The sequence below is a fragment of the Pyrus communis genome, chromosome 12 (assembly GCF_041283825.1).
Source record: "Pyrus communis isolate YQ-2024b chromosome 12, ASM4128382v1, whole genome shotgun sequence".
Classification (NCBI taxonomy): domain Eukaryota; kingdom Viridiplantae; phylum Streptophyta; class Magnoliopsida; order Rosales; family Rosaceae; genus Pyrus; species Pyrus communis.
The window spans coordinates 4,520,703-4,539,065 of NC_142576.1; the positions used below are offsets into that span (position 1 = coordinate 4,520,703).

General features: G+C 37.6%; 3 protein-coding genes across 9 annotated transcripts; all 3 read right to left on the reverse strand.

Moving 5' to 3' along the window:
* Positions 1-205: 205 nt before the first annotated feature.
* On the reverse strand, positions 206-4,700 carry LOC137745274 (putative zinc transporter At3g08650). Of its 3 annotated transcripts, XM_068485203.2 has the most exons (7): positions 4,190-4,329; positions 3,306-3,615; positions 2,964-3,154; positions 2,127-2,411; positions 1,885-2,013; positions 1,630-1,727; positions 206-1,472 (listed from the first exon to the last, which is right to left on the reverse strand). In XM_068485203.2, exons 3-7 carry the CDS (start codon positions 3,087-3,089, stop codon positions 659-661), a joined length of 1,452 nt encoding a protein of 483 aa, XP_068341304.2. In that variant the 5' UTR covers positions 3,090-3,154; positions 3,306-3,615; positions 4,190-4,329; the 3' UTR covers positions 206-658. The 3 variants fall into 3 exon arrangements, with proteins under 3 accessions (XP_068341304.2, XP_068341302.2, XP_068341303.2); XM_068485201.2 differs by having other exon boundaries at positions 2,964-3,615; positions 4,190-4,700; XM_068485202.2 differs by lacking the exon at positions 4,190-4,329 and adding an exon at positions 4,041-4,187 and having other exon boundaries at positions 2,964-3,615.
* A 921-nt stretch (positions 4,701-5,621) lies between these two features.
* Positions 5,622-11,793, reverse strand: LOC137745298 (putative LRR receptor-like serine/threonine-protein kinase At1g06840). 5 transcript variants are annotated; one of them, XM_088681537.1, is made up of 22 exons: positions 11,477-11,793; positions 11,267-11,360; positions 10,997-11,099; positions 10,768-10,918; positions 10,604-10,675; positions 10,450-10,521; positions 10,171-10,314; positions 10,009-10,080; positions 9,821-9,892; positions 9,589-9,663; positions 9,373-9,441; positions 9,197-9,265; positions 8,951-9,022; positions 8,783-8,866; positions 8,556-8,624; positions 7,954-8,477; positions 7,588-7,746; positions 7,204-7,487; positions 7,029-7,080; positions 6,659-6,909; positions 6,416-6,550; positions 5,622-6,250 (listed from the first exon to the last, which is right to left on the reverse strand). In XM_088681537.1, the coding sequence occupies exons 3-22, from the start codon at positions 11,088-11,090 to the stop codon at positions 5,909-5,911; spliced, it is 2,862 nt and encodes a 953-aa protein (XP_088537663.1). In that variant the 5' UTR covers positions 11,091-11,099; positions 11,267-11,360; positions 11,477-11,793; the 3' UTR covers positions 5,622-5,908. The 5 variants fall into 5 exon arrangements, with proteins under 5 accessions (XP_088537663.1, XP_088537664.1, XP_088537665.1 ...); XM_088681538.1 differs by lacking the exon at positions 11,267-11,360 and having other exon boundaries at positions 11,477-11,779; XM_088681539.1 differs by lacking the exon at positions 11,267-11,360 and having other exon boundaries at positions 11,417-11,696.
* Positions 11,794-14,603: 2,810 nt separating this feature from the next.
* Positions 14,604-17,257, reverse strand: LOC137745646 (histone acetyltransferase TAP1). The gene is made up of 8 exons (XM_068485635.2): positions 17,104-17,257; positions 16,722-16,807; positions 16,568-16,628; positions 15,963-16,152; positions 15,600-15,699; positions 15,365-15,465; positions 15,183-15,276; positions 14,604-14,834 (listed from the first exon to the last, which is right to left on the reverse strand). Exons 1-8 carry the CDS (start codon positions 17,226-17,228, stop codon positions 14,755-14,757), a joined length of 837 nt encoding a protein of 278 aa, XP_068341736.2. The 5' UTR covers positions 17,229-17,257; the 3' UTR covers positions 14,604-14,754.
* Positions 17,258-18,363: the final 1,106 nt, after the last annotated feature.

Here is an 18,363-nt window from a genome sequence, read left to right on the forward strand (position 1 = left end):
AGATTTGTCGACTAATCAAGATTTCAAATTGATGGCGGCCTAGGAAAACATGACTTTTCTTTTCCTTCTGAATGTGGTAGGTCGACCTGACATTGCCACTTCACCTAACTAGTTGTAAGATTTGCTTCCTTGATACTTCTGTCTTTTTCACGGTAACAAAGATTCAAATAAAATAAAATAAAAGAAAAAACAAAGAAAGACAAGGTTGAACAAGAAATAGCGAGATTTCACAAGATTTAAGTCGGGAGCAATCCACGCAGCGTGCCCGTCCCCTTGCACTGTAGTTTGAATCTCTCGTAGTTTAGAATATCGCACGATAAAAACGAGCTATCGACACAACAGCAGTTGTCCCTAACACCCTACATCAGGCCTTTTCTATCGTTCCACATAAAATTTTAGGGTCAAGGGGATCAATCCAGTTCCTCATTTCTTTTCTGTAATAAAAATGAACATAACTCTATCACGCAAAACATGTTACAACCTCCTCTAAAACCTTCCTCCGATGTCGCTCCTCCGTCCTCGCAGCATCTCTTCAAATTTTCAGTGGTATACTTTCCGGGGCACAGGTGCCAAACTTATATGCCTTGTGCTCCAACCCCTCACAACTATGCAAGGGCACCTAGGCAGTTACATTGACCGGCTGCAGCATTATAGAATCTCATCTAACAGCCTCCGGCGCAGAATTACAATAAGGTGTGTGCAAGCACACCAACTTCGTGCATGTCAAGCACAGAGTTGCAAATGCCACACCAATCAAAATCCCACAGCTACTTTTACGCGTATCCAACTTCACTGCTCTCTTTACTATATTTGCAAAACTTGGGAGCAGTCCCCCACAAGCAAAAACCATCACATGGTCTAAACCGCTATAGTCGATTCCTGCGAGTATTGCTCCTATTGCTGATATTGGACCCACGAATCCAATTAAAGCAGCCGCCACAAGGGCCGCATGCCAGTTATCAGTAGCCCCAAAGATGCAGCTAGCCACAGCTGCACCTCGAGGGAGTCCATGTAGGGAGACAGGAAGGACCATGTGCCGACCAAGTCCATAAGCTTTTGGTGCAGCAACTCCTAGTGCAAGCCCTTCAGCCAAAGCATGAAAGGCAACAGCTCCACAGGACAAGAATGCCTGGAGGGTGTGAATGCTTACTGGAAAACCATTTGCCGTGGGTAAGTTTTGAACTGAAGTTTTTTTGCGACCTGCGAGCTTCAAAATACTGGAGCTCATAATATGGACGGATCCAGCTCCCATTGCAAGCAGAAATATAGTAGATAGAAATCCCATCTTTAATGAAAAAAGTAGCTGCAATGGTCTCCAGGCACCAAGGACAAAGGCAATGCCAGATGCTGCACCCATGAGAAGAGCATGCTGAAGATGAAAAGCTAAAGCAAATGCAACAAGAACAGTGCCACCGAGTAATGGTCCAAGACCAAAAAGTAGTGAGACAAAGAAGCCAGAAGCATCCTCTGAGCTGTAACAATGTAAATTGTAAAATATAAGCGTATTCCCAAAGGTGGGGCAAATGTAGATTCTATATGTCAAGAGACTGTGTCAAAAAGAGTCACCAAACAGTATAAACTACAACAATTTGCGTAGTGACACAATTCTCAACATTAAATTTCACTCACTTGTAGTCATGGGTGAAATTCTGAAAAAGAGTGCTAAGAGCTTCCATGAATGCTACAGAGAGAGTGGCAGCTGATGCAACCTGCGATGGAGAGGGTTCCTACAACCAAAATGCAAAGGAAACTATTGAAAATGGAAAACAGAACATTGAGGAGACATTTGATAATGTAAATTGAAAAGGATCTAAAAGCCTACTGCAAATGACTTAAGCATGTGAAGAAACAAGAAGCATGAAGAAGTCCCACAAGGAACCTTACCTTAAATGAATCAGGAAGGACCTCAGCAACAACCATCCAGATCATACATCCAGCAGCAAAGCCCGTACAGAAAGGAAGAAACTTGCTAAACGCATCAGCGCAGATGAATGAAGGAACTGCTACAAGGGGCTGCAACAGCAATATATGCAGGAGACCATTAAGTTAAAAGGCTCAACAAGAAAATCAACTAGAATTGGTTACATATTCTCAAATCCCATGAATTTTAAAAACTAAATAATTACCTGTGGTAATGATGTAATCACACTCCATAACATGGCATTTTGCGGAGAAACACCCCTGGATGCAAGCACCATACTCACAGCTAAGCCTTCTGGTATGTTGTGCACAGCAATAGCCAAAGTTACCAAAAGTCCCTGAGAGAAACCCTTTGAGCCAGCAAAGGAAACCCCAACACCAGAACCCTCTCCGAACGAATGAAGAGTCATTATTCCAATAACAAGAACGACTTTAGTTGCATCTGCACCTTTGATGTCTAACATACTAACCTCTCCATATTGTTCAAGAAACTGAAAGCAGATATATATAACGATGTAAGACATAATGAGAGCTGGATGCATTCTAGCATTATGTAAAAGATAAGCCCACAATTATGCACAAGCAAACATTTTTCAATGAGATATTGTACAACTACAGTATTCGTTAGTTGATAACATCTGAAAATTAAAGGCCAGGAAAACATCTTACCGTCCACGTCCTCCCTCATGAAATGATAAAATTGAATAATTGAAAGGGATGCTTATGGACTATGAGGACAACTTACGCATATGTAAATCAGGTTTCTTGAAACATCGTATTACGCACCAAAAAAGCTTTCTTTTTTGAAAGAACAGCGAAGAAGTCTATAATTTATTTTGTCAACTTTATAGATTATTGGTTCAGAAAGTAGTCACACACGTTAACACTGCAAATAGAACATGCCTAACCTCTCCGCCAAATGCAATCGACATGTGTATTCTATGGACCATGAAGCAAATTTCTAGAGAGGGAAGAAGCAACTACAAGTACAAAAATGGCAAAAACATAAAAGATGGATGAAAATAAGGGAGCTGATTCAATACCTGCTTGCACAGCCAAATAAAAAGGCCCCCAGCTAAAAGCCCAAGAACGACCCAGTTCCCAGCACCATGACCTTGCCCTTCCTGTATAAGATCGAAGCTTGCAGCCAACATTACACCAGCTGCCATACCATTGCATAATCCCGCCCATTGTGGATCAAGCTCAACAAAGAAGAATGGGACTGCACCTAAACCTGTAGCAGCAGCCATTGCCAATGTAAATAACGCAACAGTAGAGACTGAGACTTTGCTGTTCGCACTCTTCGCCTCACCCAGTCCATTATTAGAAACCTCAAAATTTAAGGAACTCTCCTGACCAGTGCCATCAATAACATTACTTCTCACATTTTTGTGTGGAGGAGATCTCAGCTTTTGCCAAACTTCATTTTCCAACTCTGATGTAGCATATCCAAACAGAACTAGGGAGAACAGTGAAAATAATAGAACCTTCCTAAATGTGAACTCCATTTTCATTCCTACAGAGTTCACAAAAAGACAATAACTTTCACTTCAGGATCTTGAGAGAAGCCCCCTGTATTCTTCTCTAGGATGCAATCAGTAATACTGGGCTCTATTGAACCATCAGATGCCACTTCTCCGTGATAGCGTAGCCTAAGACACCCTGCCTTGCTTGATGTCTGCCTTGTGGACAACCCTGCAGATTGCCGAAGGCTTCACTACATTAGTAATGCAATAACACTTCCACATTCCTTGGTTACACACGACACACCTTTTGATCTGAATTATGTTGTAAAACTATAGCTCTCAAATAAACGAAAAACAATTTTTTAAAATACGTAAATAACTGATTAGTTTAGCACTGAATTGCACATCAAAGAAGATGAACCTTCACTGATTTACAAAATCGGACTGCAACCCAAAAATACAAGGCCTCAATAAAGGATGCTGGCTTTGTAGATCATCACAAGCTCAGACATATGTAACCCACCTTCACAAACAATGTGATAATACAGAATCCAACCGCTGTAAATTATATAAGCACCCTTAATGCCAATAACCTAAATAACTAAATTAACAATTCAAGCCATTAATTTGAAATTAAGCAATTCATCACAATACCCTTTTCCGAAATTTCATCAAATTCTTCTCATTTCAGACGAAATAACAGCAATCAAACAGCAGATTACCAATGAATCAATCAAATAAAGAAAACCCTAAAAGGGAAATTGGGAATCAGATTAAGAAAATTGAGAAATAAAAAACCTTACCGATAGAACAAAAGAGGCCCAGGAAGGAAGGAAGAAAAGCAGCAGATCGCGGGGTCTTGACTGAGAAGTCAGTCAACCGCAATTCAGATGGCGACAGAAAAGGTTTCCCGGTAAAAATAAACCCTTCGGTCGAGTTTTGGCCTCGAAATTGAATTAAATTGAATTTGAATAAATAAATGTATAAGATAACGTCAAATTCGGGGATAATGAGATAAATTCGAATTTAGCGTTTTGGAGTTGTGAGAGGGACATGGATTTTCTCCGGAATCAATTCTCCTAATTCTAATATCAATAAATCGGACCATTGAAATTTGATTTAACGACTGCAAATAAAGTCTATTCTAAAAGTTATAATAATTTTAATCGTTGAATCAAATTTCAATAGTCCGAATTTATTGATTCATATAATTAAAATTATTAGATCCGAAGATGATTCATGTCTTCGTGGGAAGAAATTGGTGGTCCTCTTTGGGTGGGATTTGGATTTTAATTGCAAAAAGAAAAACATGGTGGGACTTTATTGGAATTTTATTAAATCTTGTGGGTCAGCAGTCAGAGCACTCAGCTCCTTGGTTTTGCCAAAACCAGAAGAAAATTTTCATTATAACCTGAACACGAGGCATATTATGTGTGTTTATATGAGTGGTGGAAAATTTTATTTTAGGTTATTAACTTTTTAACACACATATCCAATTATTTGTATAGTGACACGTGATGTACTATCTTGTGTATCGGTCATACTGAAAAACCTCTCCAAAACCAAGGCTTCAGAAGTTAGAACAAAAAAAAAAAAAAAAAATTGTAAGAATTCTTTCAGCTTTTTAGACAAAATGTTATATGAGATTGTTATAATTTCTCACTTTGATCTCTGAGATTAAAAATTGATATAACTGGTCTCTGAGATTGTCCGCCGTCAATTATTTTGATCATACTATGAAAATCACCGTTAAATTGAAAAGGGAAGTGTTATTGGCACTCCAAAAATCTCATTCTACACTTCTCATAAGTGTATTTTTCTTTCATAATATAGAAAGTTTGGAGTGTAGAATGAGATTTTTGAAGTGTTAATAACAATTCCCATTGAAAAAACCATTTCTTCAAGTGGAGAGGTTGATTTGACAAAAATACGCTTAATTTAACAAAGATTTTCATGGAATGATTAAAATGATTGACTGTGGGCAATCTTAAAGACCATTTTAGCTAAAAAATTATTGAGGTTTTAATTTTTTTAGGTTGCAGCCGAAATTTTGACATTCAACAAATTTACACCTTCAGTTAAATTGACCATTATTTCTAACATTATATTGGCCATCAATTGTTAACCGTTATAGTAACACGGATGGTACAATTAGTGGATTTGGAGGAGGATTTAGACGGTTAATTTGACATAAGATGGTTTTAATTTTCAGATTGTTAGTAGTAGAACAATATCTAGGATGCTAACTTATGTACATTACCCATTACTCATCTTTTCGTTCTTTACATGGACAAAATCCGAGACAAAACTCCATTTTTTACATCTGAAAACTCGCACATCATGTTGTTTTGTTTCTACGTCCCGGAAAACGGAGACAAGGTTAAAGGAAACACCCGAGAGTCGTCTTTTTTTCAGTCGGAGGAGGAGCTTTACTTCTTTCCATGCCACCAATATATACGGCGTCGCTTGGCCAGCGTGCGAGGGGATTATAGTGAGAGGGACGTGTGTGTATAAACTTTTCTTCATCGAGGTGTTATGGTCGGGACAACGCCACTGGTTAGATCACTTCCTGCCAGGCTGGAGGACACGTAGGATCGGTCTCCGGTCATGAAGGACGACGAGGTTGGTGACTGGTCACTGTACGAGGTAGTAGATGGCGAGAATATGGTGTCAGTTGCCGGCATGATTTTGAGTATGTTTTCGATCTCCCTCACCACTTCCAGCATATGAGGCCGCTTGTCTGGCTTTTCGTTACAACATCTGAGGGCCAAATCAAGAAACCTCTCAACACATTTGGATGGATAGGATCCCATTCTGCTGTCTATGATCGAGAACACCAGCCCTGCTTGATAAGCCTGATTTACCTGAAAAAAAAAATGAAAGTAATTTCACGATTATTAACGTCACCTAATAAATATTAGTGATCAGCGTGTTGAGATATGATCTGTGTCAGCACGCCGAACACTGGTGCATTTTTCAGAAAAAATCTTAGCAACAGAAATCCCAAAGAAGTAATGTTTCAATGGTACCTCTCGAACTATGTTTTTGCCGTGTGAAATTGGCTGATCGCCGGTAAGGAGCTCCAGAAACACGATTCCTAGGCTATAGACATCGCTTTTGTCCGTCAACTTATTGGTCAGGAAATACTCTGGATCAACGTAACCCTGCAATGTATGATTCAAAAACAAAAGAGTTATGAATTAAACAACGCTTCTTGACGCTTATTTGTAATTCTACAGCTGGTTCATATGCTTTGCATGATTTTAACATACCGGCGTTCCTCTCACGACTGTAGATACATAAGAGGACCCGGTCCCTTCATCATCCTGCAGAGGTGCAAGTCGCGAGAGTCCAAAATCCGCCACTTTGGCCACGAGGTTGGAGTCCAAGAGTATGTTGCTGGCTTTGATATCCCGGTGGAATATTGGAGGATTTGCCTCGGTATGGAGATAAAGGATGCCTTTAGCGGAACCTAATGCAATACGTAACCTCATAGTGAAGTCCAGGCTTCCCTTGGCTTTAACTGCCATATCATAGTGAGTACAAAACTTTAGAAGAGATGTTGGAAGACGAGTATCCAGAGACACACACATGAATACGTGTAGTCATTTAAGAAATTGGGAATGCTGGAAATTTTCGTACCCCAAAGCCAGTCGCGTAAGGTACCATTAGGCATAAACTCGTAAACCAGCATCTGCACAAGCAATAAGAAGATATAATTTGATTAAAGATATAGGCAAATCATAAGAAAAACCAGCTGCAACTTGCAGTGCAAGCAACAGCAATGAGTAATTGTTCATGACTGCAAGCTTCATACCTGCTCCCCTTCTTCATCACAATATCCCACCAAAGAGACCAGGTTTCGGTGATGTACCCTTGATAGCAGTTCTATCTCGGTCAAGAACTCCCTTCCGCCCTGTAAGGATCCTTCTTCTGCACGCTTTACGGCTACAACTGTGTTATCGGACAAAATGCCTTTGTAAACTTTCCCATAGCCTCCTCGTCCAAGTTGCATTGAAGTATCGAAATTCCCAGTAGCGACCTTCATTTCTTTGAAGGTGAACGCCTTTACACCTTCAATTCTCATAGAGATCTTTAAGGCTGCAAAGAGCGGTAAGGACTTCATTCTACTTTCTAGGATGATAGTCACCGGAATAGCATCTTCAAAATTTGGTCTTATCAATTACAATTAAGAACTTACATGAATGTCTCCGTGAAGGTGGTGGGTAACGGTGTTTAACATATCTTTTGGTCAGAAGCATGACTACTGCAGGAATAATGACAACAGCAGCAATGCATCCTATTATAACACCTGCTAAAGCTCTCTTGCTAATGCCCGTCTTTTGCTGCTCAACAAACACTATAACAACGAAACAAATAAGTTACTCGACCAAGAATTAGAAACATGTTCTTGTCTTTATGACATGCTATCAAGGCGATCAATTTGTCAAAGTTACTAACATGTAAAAATAAGGGAATCCAATTCCAAGCAAAAATAAAAATGCAGCAAAATATCCAGACGACTTTGAAAGAAAAAAAATAAAGATGTTTGGGATAAAATACGTACTGTTCGAATAAGGTCCCAGCAGAGTGAAATTGAGAAGCTCATACGGTCCAAAGAAATCAGTTGGAGGAAAATCCCATGATGTAAACCGGCCTCTCAATCGCTGAACCTCAGTTGCATTAAATAAATTCACGTGTGGATTGATGAACATAGGAAAAAACTTCATATGCAGCAGCAAACGAGGCCCGTCTTGCCAGACAAGTGAATCAATTGATAATTGATAAAGGTGCAGCTTGAGAGCGCCAGTTAAGTAGATTTCAAAATTGTGTTTATAAGGAGCAAAATATGAAAAACTCGGACTTTTTAGACGATATGTAACTCTTAAAGGTGATGCACAAAAGCATGGAACTGGGGAAAATGGGACATATTCGTAGAAATAGTCTGTTGGACATGCTTGGCTAGGGCAGGTCATTGGTTGAGTGGAGTTTATCGAGTTTTCAGAGATCCCGTCTCCTCCAGCTTCAGATCGACAGAACTGGCCTATATTTGGTACACTTGCATTCTTGCAGACAGGATTTCCTTCAAGCCTGAGAAAAGCTGCTATAAGTAAGAATCTGAAATTATCGAAGTAAAACAAGGTGTAATTTTGCTAATAGTTTTCATACCACAAGGTGACATTTGCAGGAGGATTTAGCTCTTCCGATATTTGCGAAAGCAAATTGTTCCGAAGATCACTGCAATAATCGACTAGCATATAAATAAGTTCACTCTAAAATCTTACTATAATTCATTACAAAATTTAAATCAAAGGTCACTAAAAAGGGAAAGCACTCCAAGAAATCTAATAATTAATTTATAAGGTTATGCTGCTCTTTCCGCTCGAGGAACATACAGTGCAAGTCTAGCTCTTGTACTGAAAGATATTTTCCGCCACATAGCAGGGACAGAACCCGTAATAAAATTGTCGTGGAGCGACCTGTAATAGAATCATTATAAGAATCTGATCTAGTGTTCATATTCAATCCGAAACAAAAATTTAGGGAATTAGACAGACTCTTACACTTTCTGAAGAGCTGGAAGATCATAAAAACTCTCAGGAATCGATCCATTAAGACGGTTGTCTGACAGAATGCTGCGATAGTAACGAGTATATCAACAAGAAAGCTGCTTAAATCAACCATATTAACTACAGATAGTGATATCTAATAATCTTCTTGTGCCCCATTCATTTAAATTTAACATACTGATGAACCAAAGCGAAGTAAACGTAGAACATGTTACAAGTTTACTCAGGCCAGCAACATACATTGTTGTTATATTGACAGAAAGTCTGTGTGACGGTATGGATCCAGAAAGTTGATTCCGGCTTAGATCACTGTGTCATGAAGACAGTAAAAGGTTGGGCAATAGGAGCATGAATGGAAGACTAAATAAACGCATTATAGTGCTGATTGAAGGTCGTTGAACCATATCAATACTTACATATAACTAAGGTTAGCTATCCTGCTAAGGTCAGGAATTTCTCCCTGCAAACTGCAATTCCTAAGACTTCTGCCAAATCAGAAAGAGAAAAACAAAAAAATAGGTATCAGAAATCCTTCCAAACAAATTTATGCACCATGTAATAAACGCAAAATAAAGCATCCCGAGAAGTAGAAATACTGGAATCAAAGAAGGGGAAGTAATAAAAGAACTTACAGTTTTGTTAATCTGGATATGTTTCCGTAAGAGGCTGGAATCTCAGTCCCCCTGAAGTTGTTGTTATCGAACTGACTGAAAGATGGAAGGAACAACATACATAAAGAAAGATATTATTTCTGTCAACCAGGAAGAAAATCTGGTCAAGAAGAAACTTTACCAACTAAGATCCGATAAAAGGAAACAAGTTACTCCAAATTAAAAATGCAGACGGTGTCGGATTATGACATACATGATGCGCGCGTTCGGTAACATGGAGAATTCTGGTGGTACATGTCCGGAAAAGTTATTATTATCGAAAAGCCTGTAAAATTTTGTGTCAAATGTACAGAGTCAGGAATCAGTCAACAAGTATCAATACAGACAACGTCCAAGAACAACACAAGAAAATTATACAAGAATAACAATATAAAATCTCACAAGTGAAGAAGATTGAGTGCTTTAGAAAGCTCAGGCGGAATTTGACCGCTCAAGGAGTTGTTGTTCAAGTGGCTGCCAAGCAAGGTACATGAAGCTGTCAAACATGAGAAACGTAAAACGTAACCTGACTTTAAGTAGTATTTAGCTTGAACATGTACTTACAGATGTTTTAAACTGGCCATGTTAGCAAATGATTTTGGAATTGGACCTGACATATAGTTCTGATCGACTTGTAGTCTAGTTAAGTTTGTAAGATAACCGAGCTCAGGAGGTAAGGAACCAGATAGTTTGTTTCCATTCAAGAGCCTGCGTAAAAATGCCTCACAACGAAAAGATAAATAAATTTTGTACCATAAAACAGTGATTTATGTTGATATTTCTTACATGAATAGGGTGGATGTACAAAAATAAATTGACAAAACAACATGAACTCAAACTTACAAGAGTTTCAAGGATGTAATTTTTCCGATCTCATTCGGTATATGTCCACTTAATTCATTCCACATGAAATCTCTGCCAGCAAAGAGGAAATATAAATGTCATCAATTAGAAAATAACTAAATGATAATCCGAAGAAGCTGTCGAAAAAACTCACAATATTTGAAGTTGGGATAGTTGGCCAAGCTCAGGTGCTAAAGTTCCTGAGAGATTCATATTCAGCAGTCGGCTGCATCAAATTACGATTACGAATAAAATTCAGTGACAGACAGCACTTATGTTATTTAAAAACGATAGAGCAGCATGAAAACAAATACATACAGTTCCTGGAGGTGCAAGTATCCATCATCCCCAACAGCATCAAAACAGAAAACTCCGGTCCAATAAGATTCGCAAGGATCCCCGTCGTCCCAATTCATTAGATGATTCTTAGGATCAATTAATTTGCTCTTGACTGCTCTCAGTACATTGACTGCAGAAGGGCACAAACCGTAAGTCATACTCTTCAATCTCATCGTATAAAGCAGCAAAGATTGAGCCGAAAATTCACCTTCTGAGGGATTTGTAACTTCTGCAACGGCAAACAGCACGAAGCAAGAACACAGGAGAGCAACGACACATCCAGAAGCTCTCATCTTTAGCATTCTCGCACCCTATAAAACAACCCAAATGAGCAATATCCAACAACTATTCAAATTTCAAGCTACAAATTACCTTAAATCTCAACTTTCTTTCTCACAAGAAGCAAACTAGAACATGCAACAGAATTATAGAACAAGATAGAAATAGATAAGGAAACTGCTAGTAGTGGCACGCTCGCAATATCTATTCTCTCGGCCTGTTCCAGTGGCTAGTGCGCTTTCGGGTAAATAAAACAGTTACAAAATATCTTTCAACTTCTAACAAACATGTAACTGCAACGGAACAACATAAGAAAGGATAAGGAAACTGCTAATAGTGGCACGCTCACAATTTCAGATAAACAGAAACAGTAAGAACTTTCGTGTCGATTTCCAAAGAAAAATCATACCCGTCGGTGATAGTGGTGGACTTTGAGACTTGTTCGTGACTTATAAGTTAACTTATGAAACAGGTACTTAGGAGGGACAGGAACACAGTTTCAAAATCGAAGTCGAGTCAATGGGGAGGATGGGAAGGGCGAAGAAGATGAAGTCCTGAAACATCATTGTCGACATGATAACATCATTTTCGACAGATAAGCCTTATCATGAGTTCCAACAATTAATTATGGTACCGTGGATTGTCAGTTAGTTGGAATAAGTATTGGTGTTTTGTTTTGTTTAATGCTTGTATAGTCCAACGTTTTTTAAGTGAAAGAGATTTAATGAAGATACTTCAGATATGGCGTCTGGCTTTGTCTCAGAGCTAGTGGGTGTGAAGGCAAAGGTTGTTCACGTTTGGGAGACGACTTCTCTGTACCTACATTACATTTACCGAAGATTTCCACGAACCTTCGATTTAGTGCCGTTGGTGGTCACATATCCAACCGATCACTTGATCAGATACTTTGTTTACCATTTTTTGTGCTTACATGTTAAAGCGAAATGATTTATGCACACGTTTTTTCTCCTTTTTGATATTGTTTGTTTTTTTTCGTTTGATTCTTCTTTCCTTTGTTCGGTCCAAATACTAGAAAGTAGAAAGAATAAGGGTGTGCACGAGGGGAAAAAGTATGTAGAAATCATTTTCGTATGAGGAGAAAGAAAATGGTGTGTTTAGCTTGCTTTGGACGAGTGATATTAGGAAACAGAGAGTTGAATAAAAATTCAGACGGATAAGCAAATTTTAAATCATTTGAATTTTAAGTTTCTGTCCGTCGATACTCATAAACATTGAGAATTGGATGTGCTTTGGGGCTGAGTGGCCTCAGTGTTGACTTAGTTCAAATTGCTTGGCTAAAAGCAGTCAAATTGCTTTGGTTAAAAGCACTTTATGACAATTAAAAAAAACATCTTTAGTTACATTTAGTTTCTAGAATTGGATTCAAAAGTGCTCATCGACTTTAGCAAGTGTTTCTACCATGTGGCTCTAATGAAAACATTTCTAATAAAAGCCATTATCAGCATAAGTACTTCTTAAAGCAGTAGCCTAAGACCTGGTTTGCTACTGAATTGATTCTGAAAAAAGCTAGTATCAAAAAAATCTGGGAGCTATTTTTGTGTTTGGTAAACATTCAGCTTCAGCTTTTTTTCACAGTTTTGGGTGAAAAAAAAGCCAAAAACAAGAAGATGCAAAACCCAGCTTTGAAAAATTGGCTTTTTTTCACATCTGTTTTACATAAAAGTTTACCAAACACTATAATACTGTTTTTTTTTCCAGCAGAATCAGTTTTTTTTCAAAGCGCAACAATACCAAACCAGACCTAAATTACCTACATTCAGTTTCCCAAAAAAAAAAAAATATTACCTAACATCCAAGATACCTAATGTAGTTACATGTCAACCTAATTACATGATAATTTGTTCTTGGCAAGAAATACAGTTGTCAATATAAGATACAGTTACCGTGTCATTTCGAATATCGTGAAGTTTCTCTCCTCAACTAGTCCTCAACTCCATCATGTCATTGATTCAAAATGCAATTTAAGGTCACATCCAATCCAATTGTCTCTCTTAGAAATTTCTTTTCATTGGTTCCAGTCACATGAATGCCCCTATTTGCCATTTAATAATCTCGTCCAGTTGCATTTCGAGAGTTTCCTAATGCTTTGCTTACTGTCCACACACGTGTTTTCGAGTCAGTAGCGTTTCTAAATCAAATGTTGACATTTTTAGGATTTTTATTGATAAAATATATTTAAATAAACAACCAAACGAAACAAATGGTGTGGATGGCTCCACTGTTTGTTTGCACAAGGCAACCACCTTCCCTAAAAAAATATTGAAAATTTCTGTTGTCCTTTTCTTACGGAACATTTTTTAATGAGTCGAAAATATAGTTCGGTATATTAAATATCATAATACAAACAGTTTGGTACTTAAAGAAGAAAAAAAATCAGTCACTTATATTATGGCACTTAATACATCGAGACATATTCCCGGCACACTAAAAAATTATCCTTCCTTACAAGGATAAGACAATTCAAGAGGTCCAAATTGTGGGTTAATATGTGTCATAATACAAATAGTTAAGTACTTGAAAAAAAAAAATTCAGCCATTTATATTACGGCACTTGATACATTTAGACGTATTCCCGGCATATTGAAAAATTTCTCCTTCCTTACAAGGATAAGACAATTCAAGAGGTCCAAATTGTGGATTAATACATGTCATAATACAAATAGTTAGGTACTTGAAAAAAAATAAAATTCAACTACTTATATCATGACACTTGATATGCCGAAATGTATCCGGCACCCTAAAAAAATATCCTTTCTTACAAGGATAAGACAATTCCAGAGGTCCAAATTGTGGTTTAGACAATTCAAGTTTAGACAATTCAATAGGTCCAAATTGTGGTTTAGACAATTCAATAGGTCCAAATTGTGGTTTAAGACATGGTGACATGAGGACCCATCCGAATTCTGGATTTATGTATGACCTCTTGTGGAACTTGTAGCTATACACAGCTCGGATTCTTCATCGAGAGATGCCAACTTGTTTGAGTGACCTATAGGTTCGTTTGGTGCTTAGGACTGGATTGAAAAAACTCGTTTAATTTTAAGGCATGTTGATGGTAGAGGTGATCGAATTTTCATTTTTCAAGGGATCAAACATGAAGGAAAATTATCACTTTCAATCCCTACAAAAGTAAATTGGATTGGATACCTCATAAAGTTCAAGGTATGTGGCATGTAGATGTTGATGATTTTTTTGTTTTGAAAAGATTAGAAGGAATTAGCCGTGAAGAAAATTTATCACTTCAAATCCTACCATTTTGAGGAATCTTGCCCTTTCTACAAAATCGAATTGGATTGGATACCTCATAAGATTCAAGGTGTTTTCAATGTAGATGTGAATGATTTTTTGTTTTAAGAAGATTAGAAGGGATTACATGAAGCAAACTTCTCGCTTCTAATACTGCCACTTTTGTTGGTATTGAAAGGCATAAGTTTCCGTAACTTCTATCTTCAAGTTGGACAAAAATTCTTCGTTTGTTCCGTCAACAACCTTAAAATATAGTTACTCATCCAATCTCAAGCACCAAACGAAATATACTTCAGTTCAGAATAAAAATATAGGGATACAGCCACAGATTTGGTAATTATAAAATTTTCAATCGGATTTACCACTTGCTCTCTAAACCAATAACATACAAGGTACAAGCTTGACCTTTTTGAGTGAGAACTAATACTTTGGGTACCAAAACATGCCTTTGATGCCCTCCGGGTCGGGTTCAAAACCCAAATTTTGATAGAACTCCACAACTGCAACGACAATGAGAAGGGTCCACGTTAATAAAAGTCAAAAATGCTAAAGCTGGAAACACCGGAAGTGGAAGTGCAAAGGCAGGACTATTCGTAAGAAGGAACACCGATGTAGAAAAGGATTGACCGAAAAGGATTTACGATGTCACCTTGGTATACCATTATTACTAAGACACCGACTAGGCAACTACCAACAAAAACATAGACATGTATGCAAGTAACCGTGCAGATGCACGTAAAGGTAATTGTATGGCAGTGGTAGACAAGCTCATCAATCTTGAAAAACTTAAATAGCACATTGGCTTGACACTGTAATCGACTAAATGCTACAAATAATTGTCGCTTTACCCTGACTATCTGCAAAGAGTGAAATGTTTCCGATGTCCCTCTGCAAAAGAGCCCGTATAATCTTTTCAACAAGAGCCTTCCCAAGGCCTTGGCCCTGAATGATAAAGAAATCATTAGTAACCATCATGAAAACATATTATGTGATTCGTGCTTTAAGTCCAACAAACAACGTACGAGCATACCTGATAGCCGGGATCAACAAGGACATCCCAAATTGTGGCATTGAAGGCATGATCTGATGTAGCTCGAGCCATGCCAATTAACTTCTTCTGGTCATTCCCTTCTGTCAAATAACTTCTCCAAGTACACTAAGTGTCCATCAAATGGTTTCAGATATAGTAACAAGCATATTATAGACTGCAATACCATTTGCGTGAAATAGAAGGATACTGCAACAATGCTCTATCCACTATGTACCTGATCCAGGTGATTTCCGAACTGAATGTAATGTTGCAACCAAGTAGCTATTTTTCAAAGCTGCAGCTAGTTTCGACAGCGGCCTCCTTGGCCAACCAACCTATAAAAATTACATTAAAGTTATTTGACTTTCACTAGGGATATATGATAACTTACTATCTCCACAATTATAGCATTGTATATCATATATAGCAAAATAATGACAGATAAAACTTCAGTAAAAGGTAAATCAGGTAAGTGCATCCGCAATGAGTGGACTCCTGACCCATGAAGAGTGAATTGGACACAATTGCGAATGCACAAACACAAGAAATTAACTTTTAAATGCATGTGCAAAAGCAGTACCAATGGCAGAGTAGGTACCTTATCACAAAGGGCTTGAAGATCGTACACATCAATATCTCCACCAGAAGAAAATATTATTTCTTCAACAGTTCCATCTGGTTCAGTCTTCTGAATGAGAACTAATTCTTGAGGCAGAGGTTCTTCTTCTTCCTCTTCTGGGAGCGCGGAGGGTGGTTCTACTACTTGCGTGGTGTTGTTGTTTAAAATACTGCAACAAGAAATGAGCTAACAACGATCATAACTTTTCTGTGTGTGTGTGTTTGATGATATCTAATTTCTTGATGTTTTAGACTTCAATAATTATCAATTTCAAAACTACAGAAGAACTACAAGCATACTGCCAATAGGCAGCCTTGACATGCACCATTTTAAGCTTTGAAGCCCAACAAAATCTGAACTCTCATTCTACGAAAAAGTATATTAATCCATAAAGTCACATACTTTCTAAACAAGTTTATTGATTAAGCGCTCAAACCAATCGACGGTTTCAAATTTGACCAATCCAACAATTGAAAACTATGTCACATGGCAAATCCAACATTCTAAATCAGTTCACCTGACTGAAACTCTACAATATTCGGTGTGTGATTTGTGTGCATGACTGGCATTTTATTTTTAATTACCCGGATTTAATGGATTCCCAAAAGCCAGCCTTGAGTCGGTATCCCTTATGCATCCTTCTTGCTGCAAAATTTAACACTCACTAAATTATGAGTAATTACCAAAATTTAACACTCAATACGCAGACAAGGCAAGTGTTCATCAATCAGTACATACCTTTGGCAAGTTGCTCTCTCACATTGCAAGGAAACAATAGCTTATCCGATGCTTGACGGCATGATTCAAACGAAACAATCCGGCATCTGCCATGAATATAAACGAAAAAGGGACATCAATTTCTTCAATCCACCATCAAGTACTTACAATTCCACCAAATGGGTACTCTAAACAGATTCCATAAACACGTTCTTAATTGGAATTAAACAGTTTTTGAACCAAGATTGCTCGTTATAGTTCTGCATCTTGATACATAAGTCCACCCGATAAGTTCAAAGCTACCAAATTTTTCATATTTTCCAAGAGAGAGTTTGATAAACAGACATGGGTTGAAGTGAAATACAAAAAAGACTGACCTATGGGTGGGAAGGGAAGAACTTACAGAGAATAGGATGCGCAGGCAGCACCGAGCGTACGCATCTTCTTCTTCCTTGTTGGTGTAGCTCTCGGGAACTGTGGCCTTTGCGAGTGACTCTGGCTCTCTTGATTTTGGATATTTTGCCCCATGGTTATATTGCCCAAAATATCCTGCCTACATCGAGTATTTCACATAAAATGCCATTTTCATTCACAAAAGATGTCAAATTATATGATTCTTTTTCTTCTTTCCTTGCTTTAATTTTTTTTTTTTTTTCTATAAATTTTAAACAAAGTGTTTTATGTTGTAATCTTATAAGTCATTCAATGTGTGGATGGTCAACCCACTACAACTCTACATGTTTGTCCACTAATCCACTTGCTGCCTCATCCTTCCATATAAAATCACACACAAAAACACAAAGTCTGACGACCGAAAAGAGAGAAAAGAAAGAAGTAAGAAGAGAGGAAGAAGAGAGGAAGAAGAGAGAAGCCACAAGGCTCACGGCAGAGATAAGAAAAAGAGAGGAGAGAATAAAAAAAGTTATCTTTGTAATCTTATTACTTCAGATTATATATGAAAGCATCATTGCTGCTCCGATGACCTATTCTAATCACACTGATGGTAGAAGAGCCTTGTAAATTTTATGTCTTATTTATTTATTCCACTGTACACACAATCGATTTTATAACACTTGACAATGGAGAAAGAAATTGCATCTCGCGTAGCATTGGTCTCTATAGCCCGAAGTCCAAAGTTAGAATCGGGCCTCCTCATATCACTTGCTTAGAAAAAAAAATATTTCTTTAAAACCGAACAAAAAAAAAAAGATTTGAATAAGCTTTATCACTCAAAATTAGAATTCAATTGAAGTACAGAAGTGAAATATGAAATGATAAGCCGAGATAAATAGAGAATTTAATAGTTTGAAGAAGCAATATTTAACTCCTCATGGATAGAAAAATCATTACTCGTTATAAGAACACAACACATTTTCACTCTTATTTTGTTGAATCGAAAAGAACAAAAATATTAGTGTCAAATCATATGTTAAAGCTGTCACGTAGTTTTATAATTTAATGAAATTTGTTTCATTTACAAGAGAAATCTTAAACTCAAATCTAGTAAATAACGATTATAATTTAGATAGTGTAAATATCACCGTTTAAGAAAAAGAAAAAAATCATATGTTAAAATTAGGGCAAGGGCTTTTGGTGGGTTCGTATCCATGGCCCAGATTGTCTCACAAGGCCTTGGCCTTTAAATTCTAAAAGGCCATTTGGG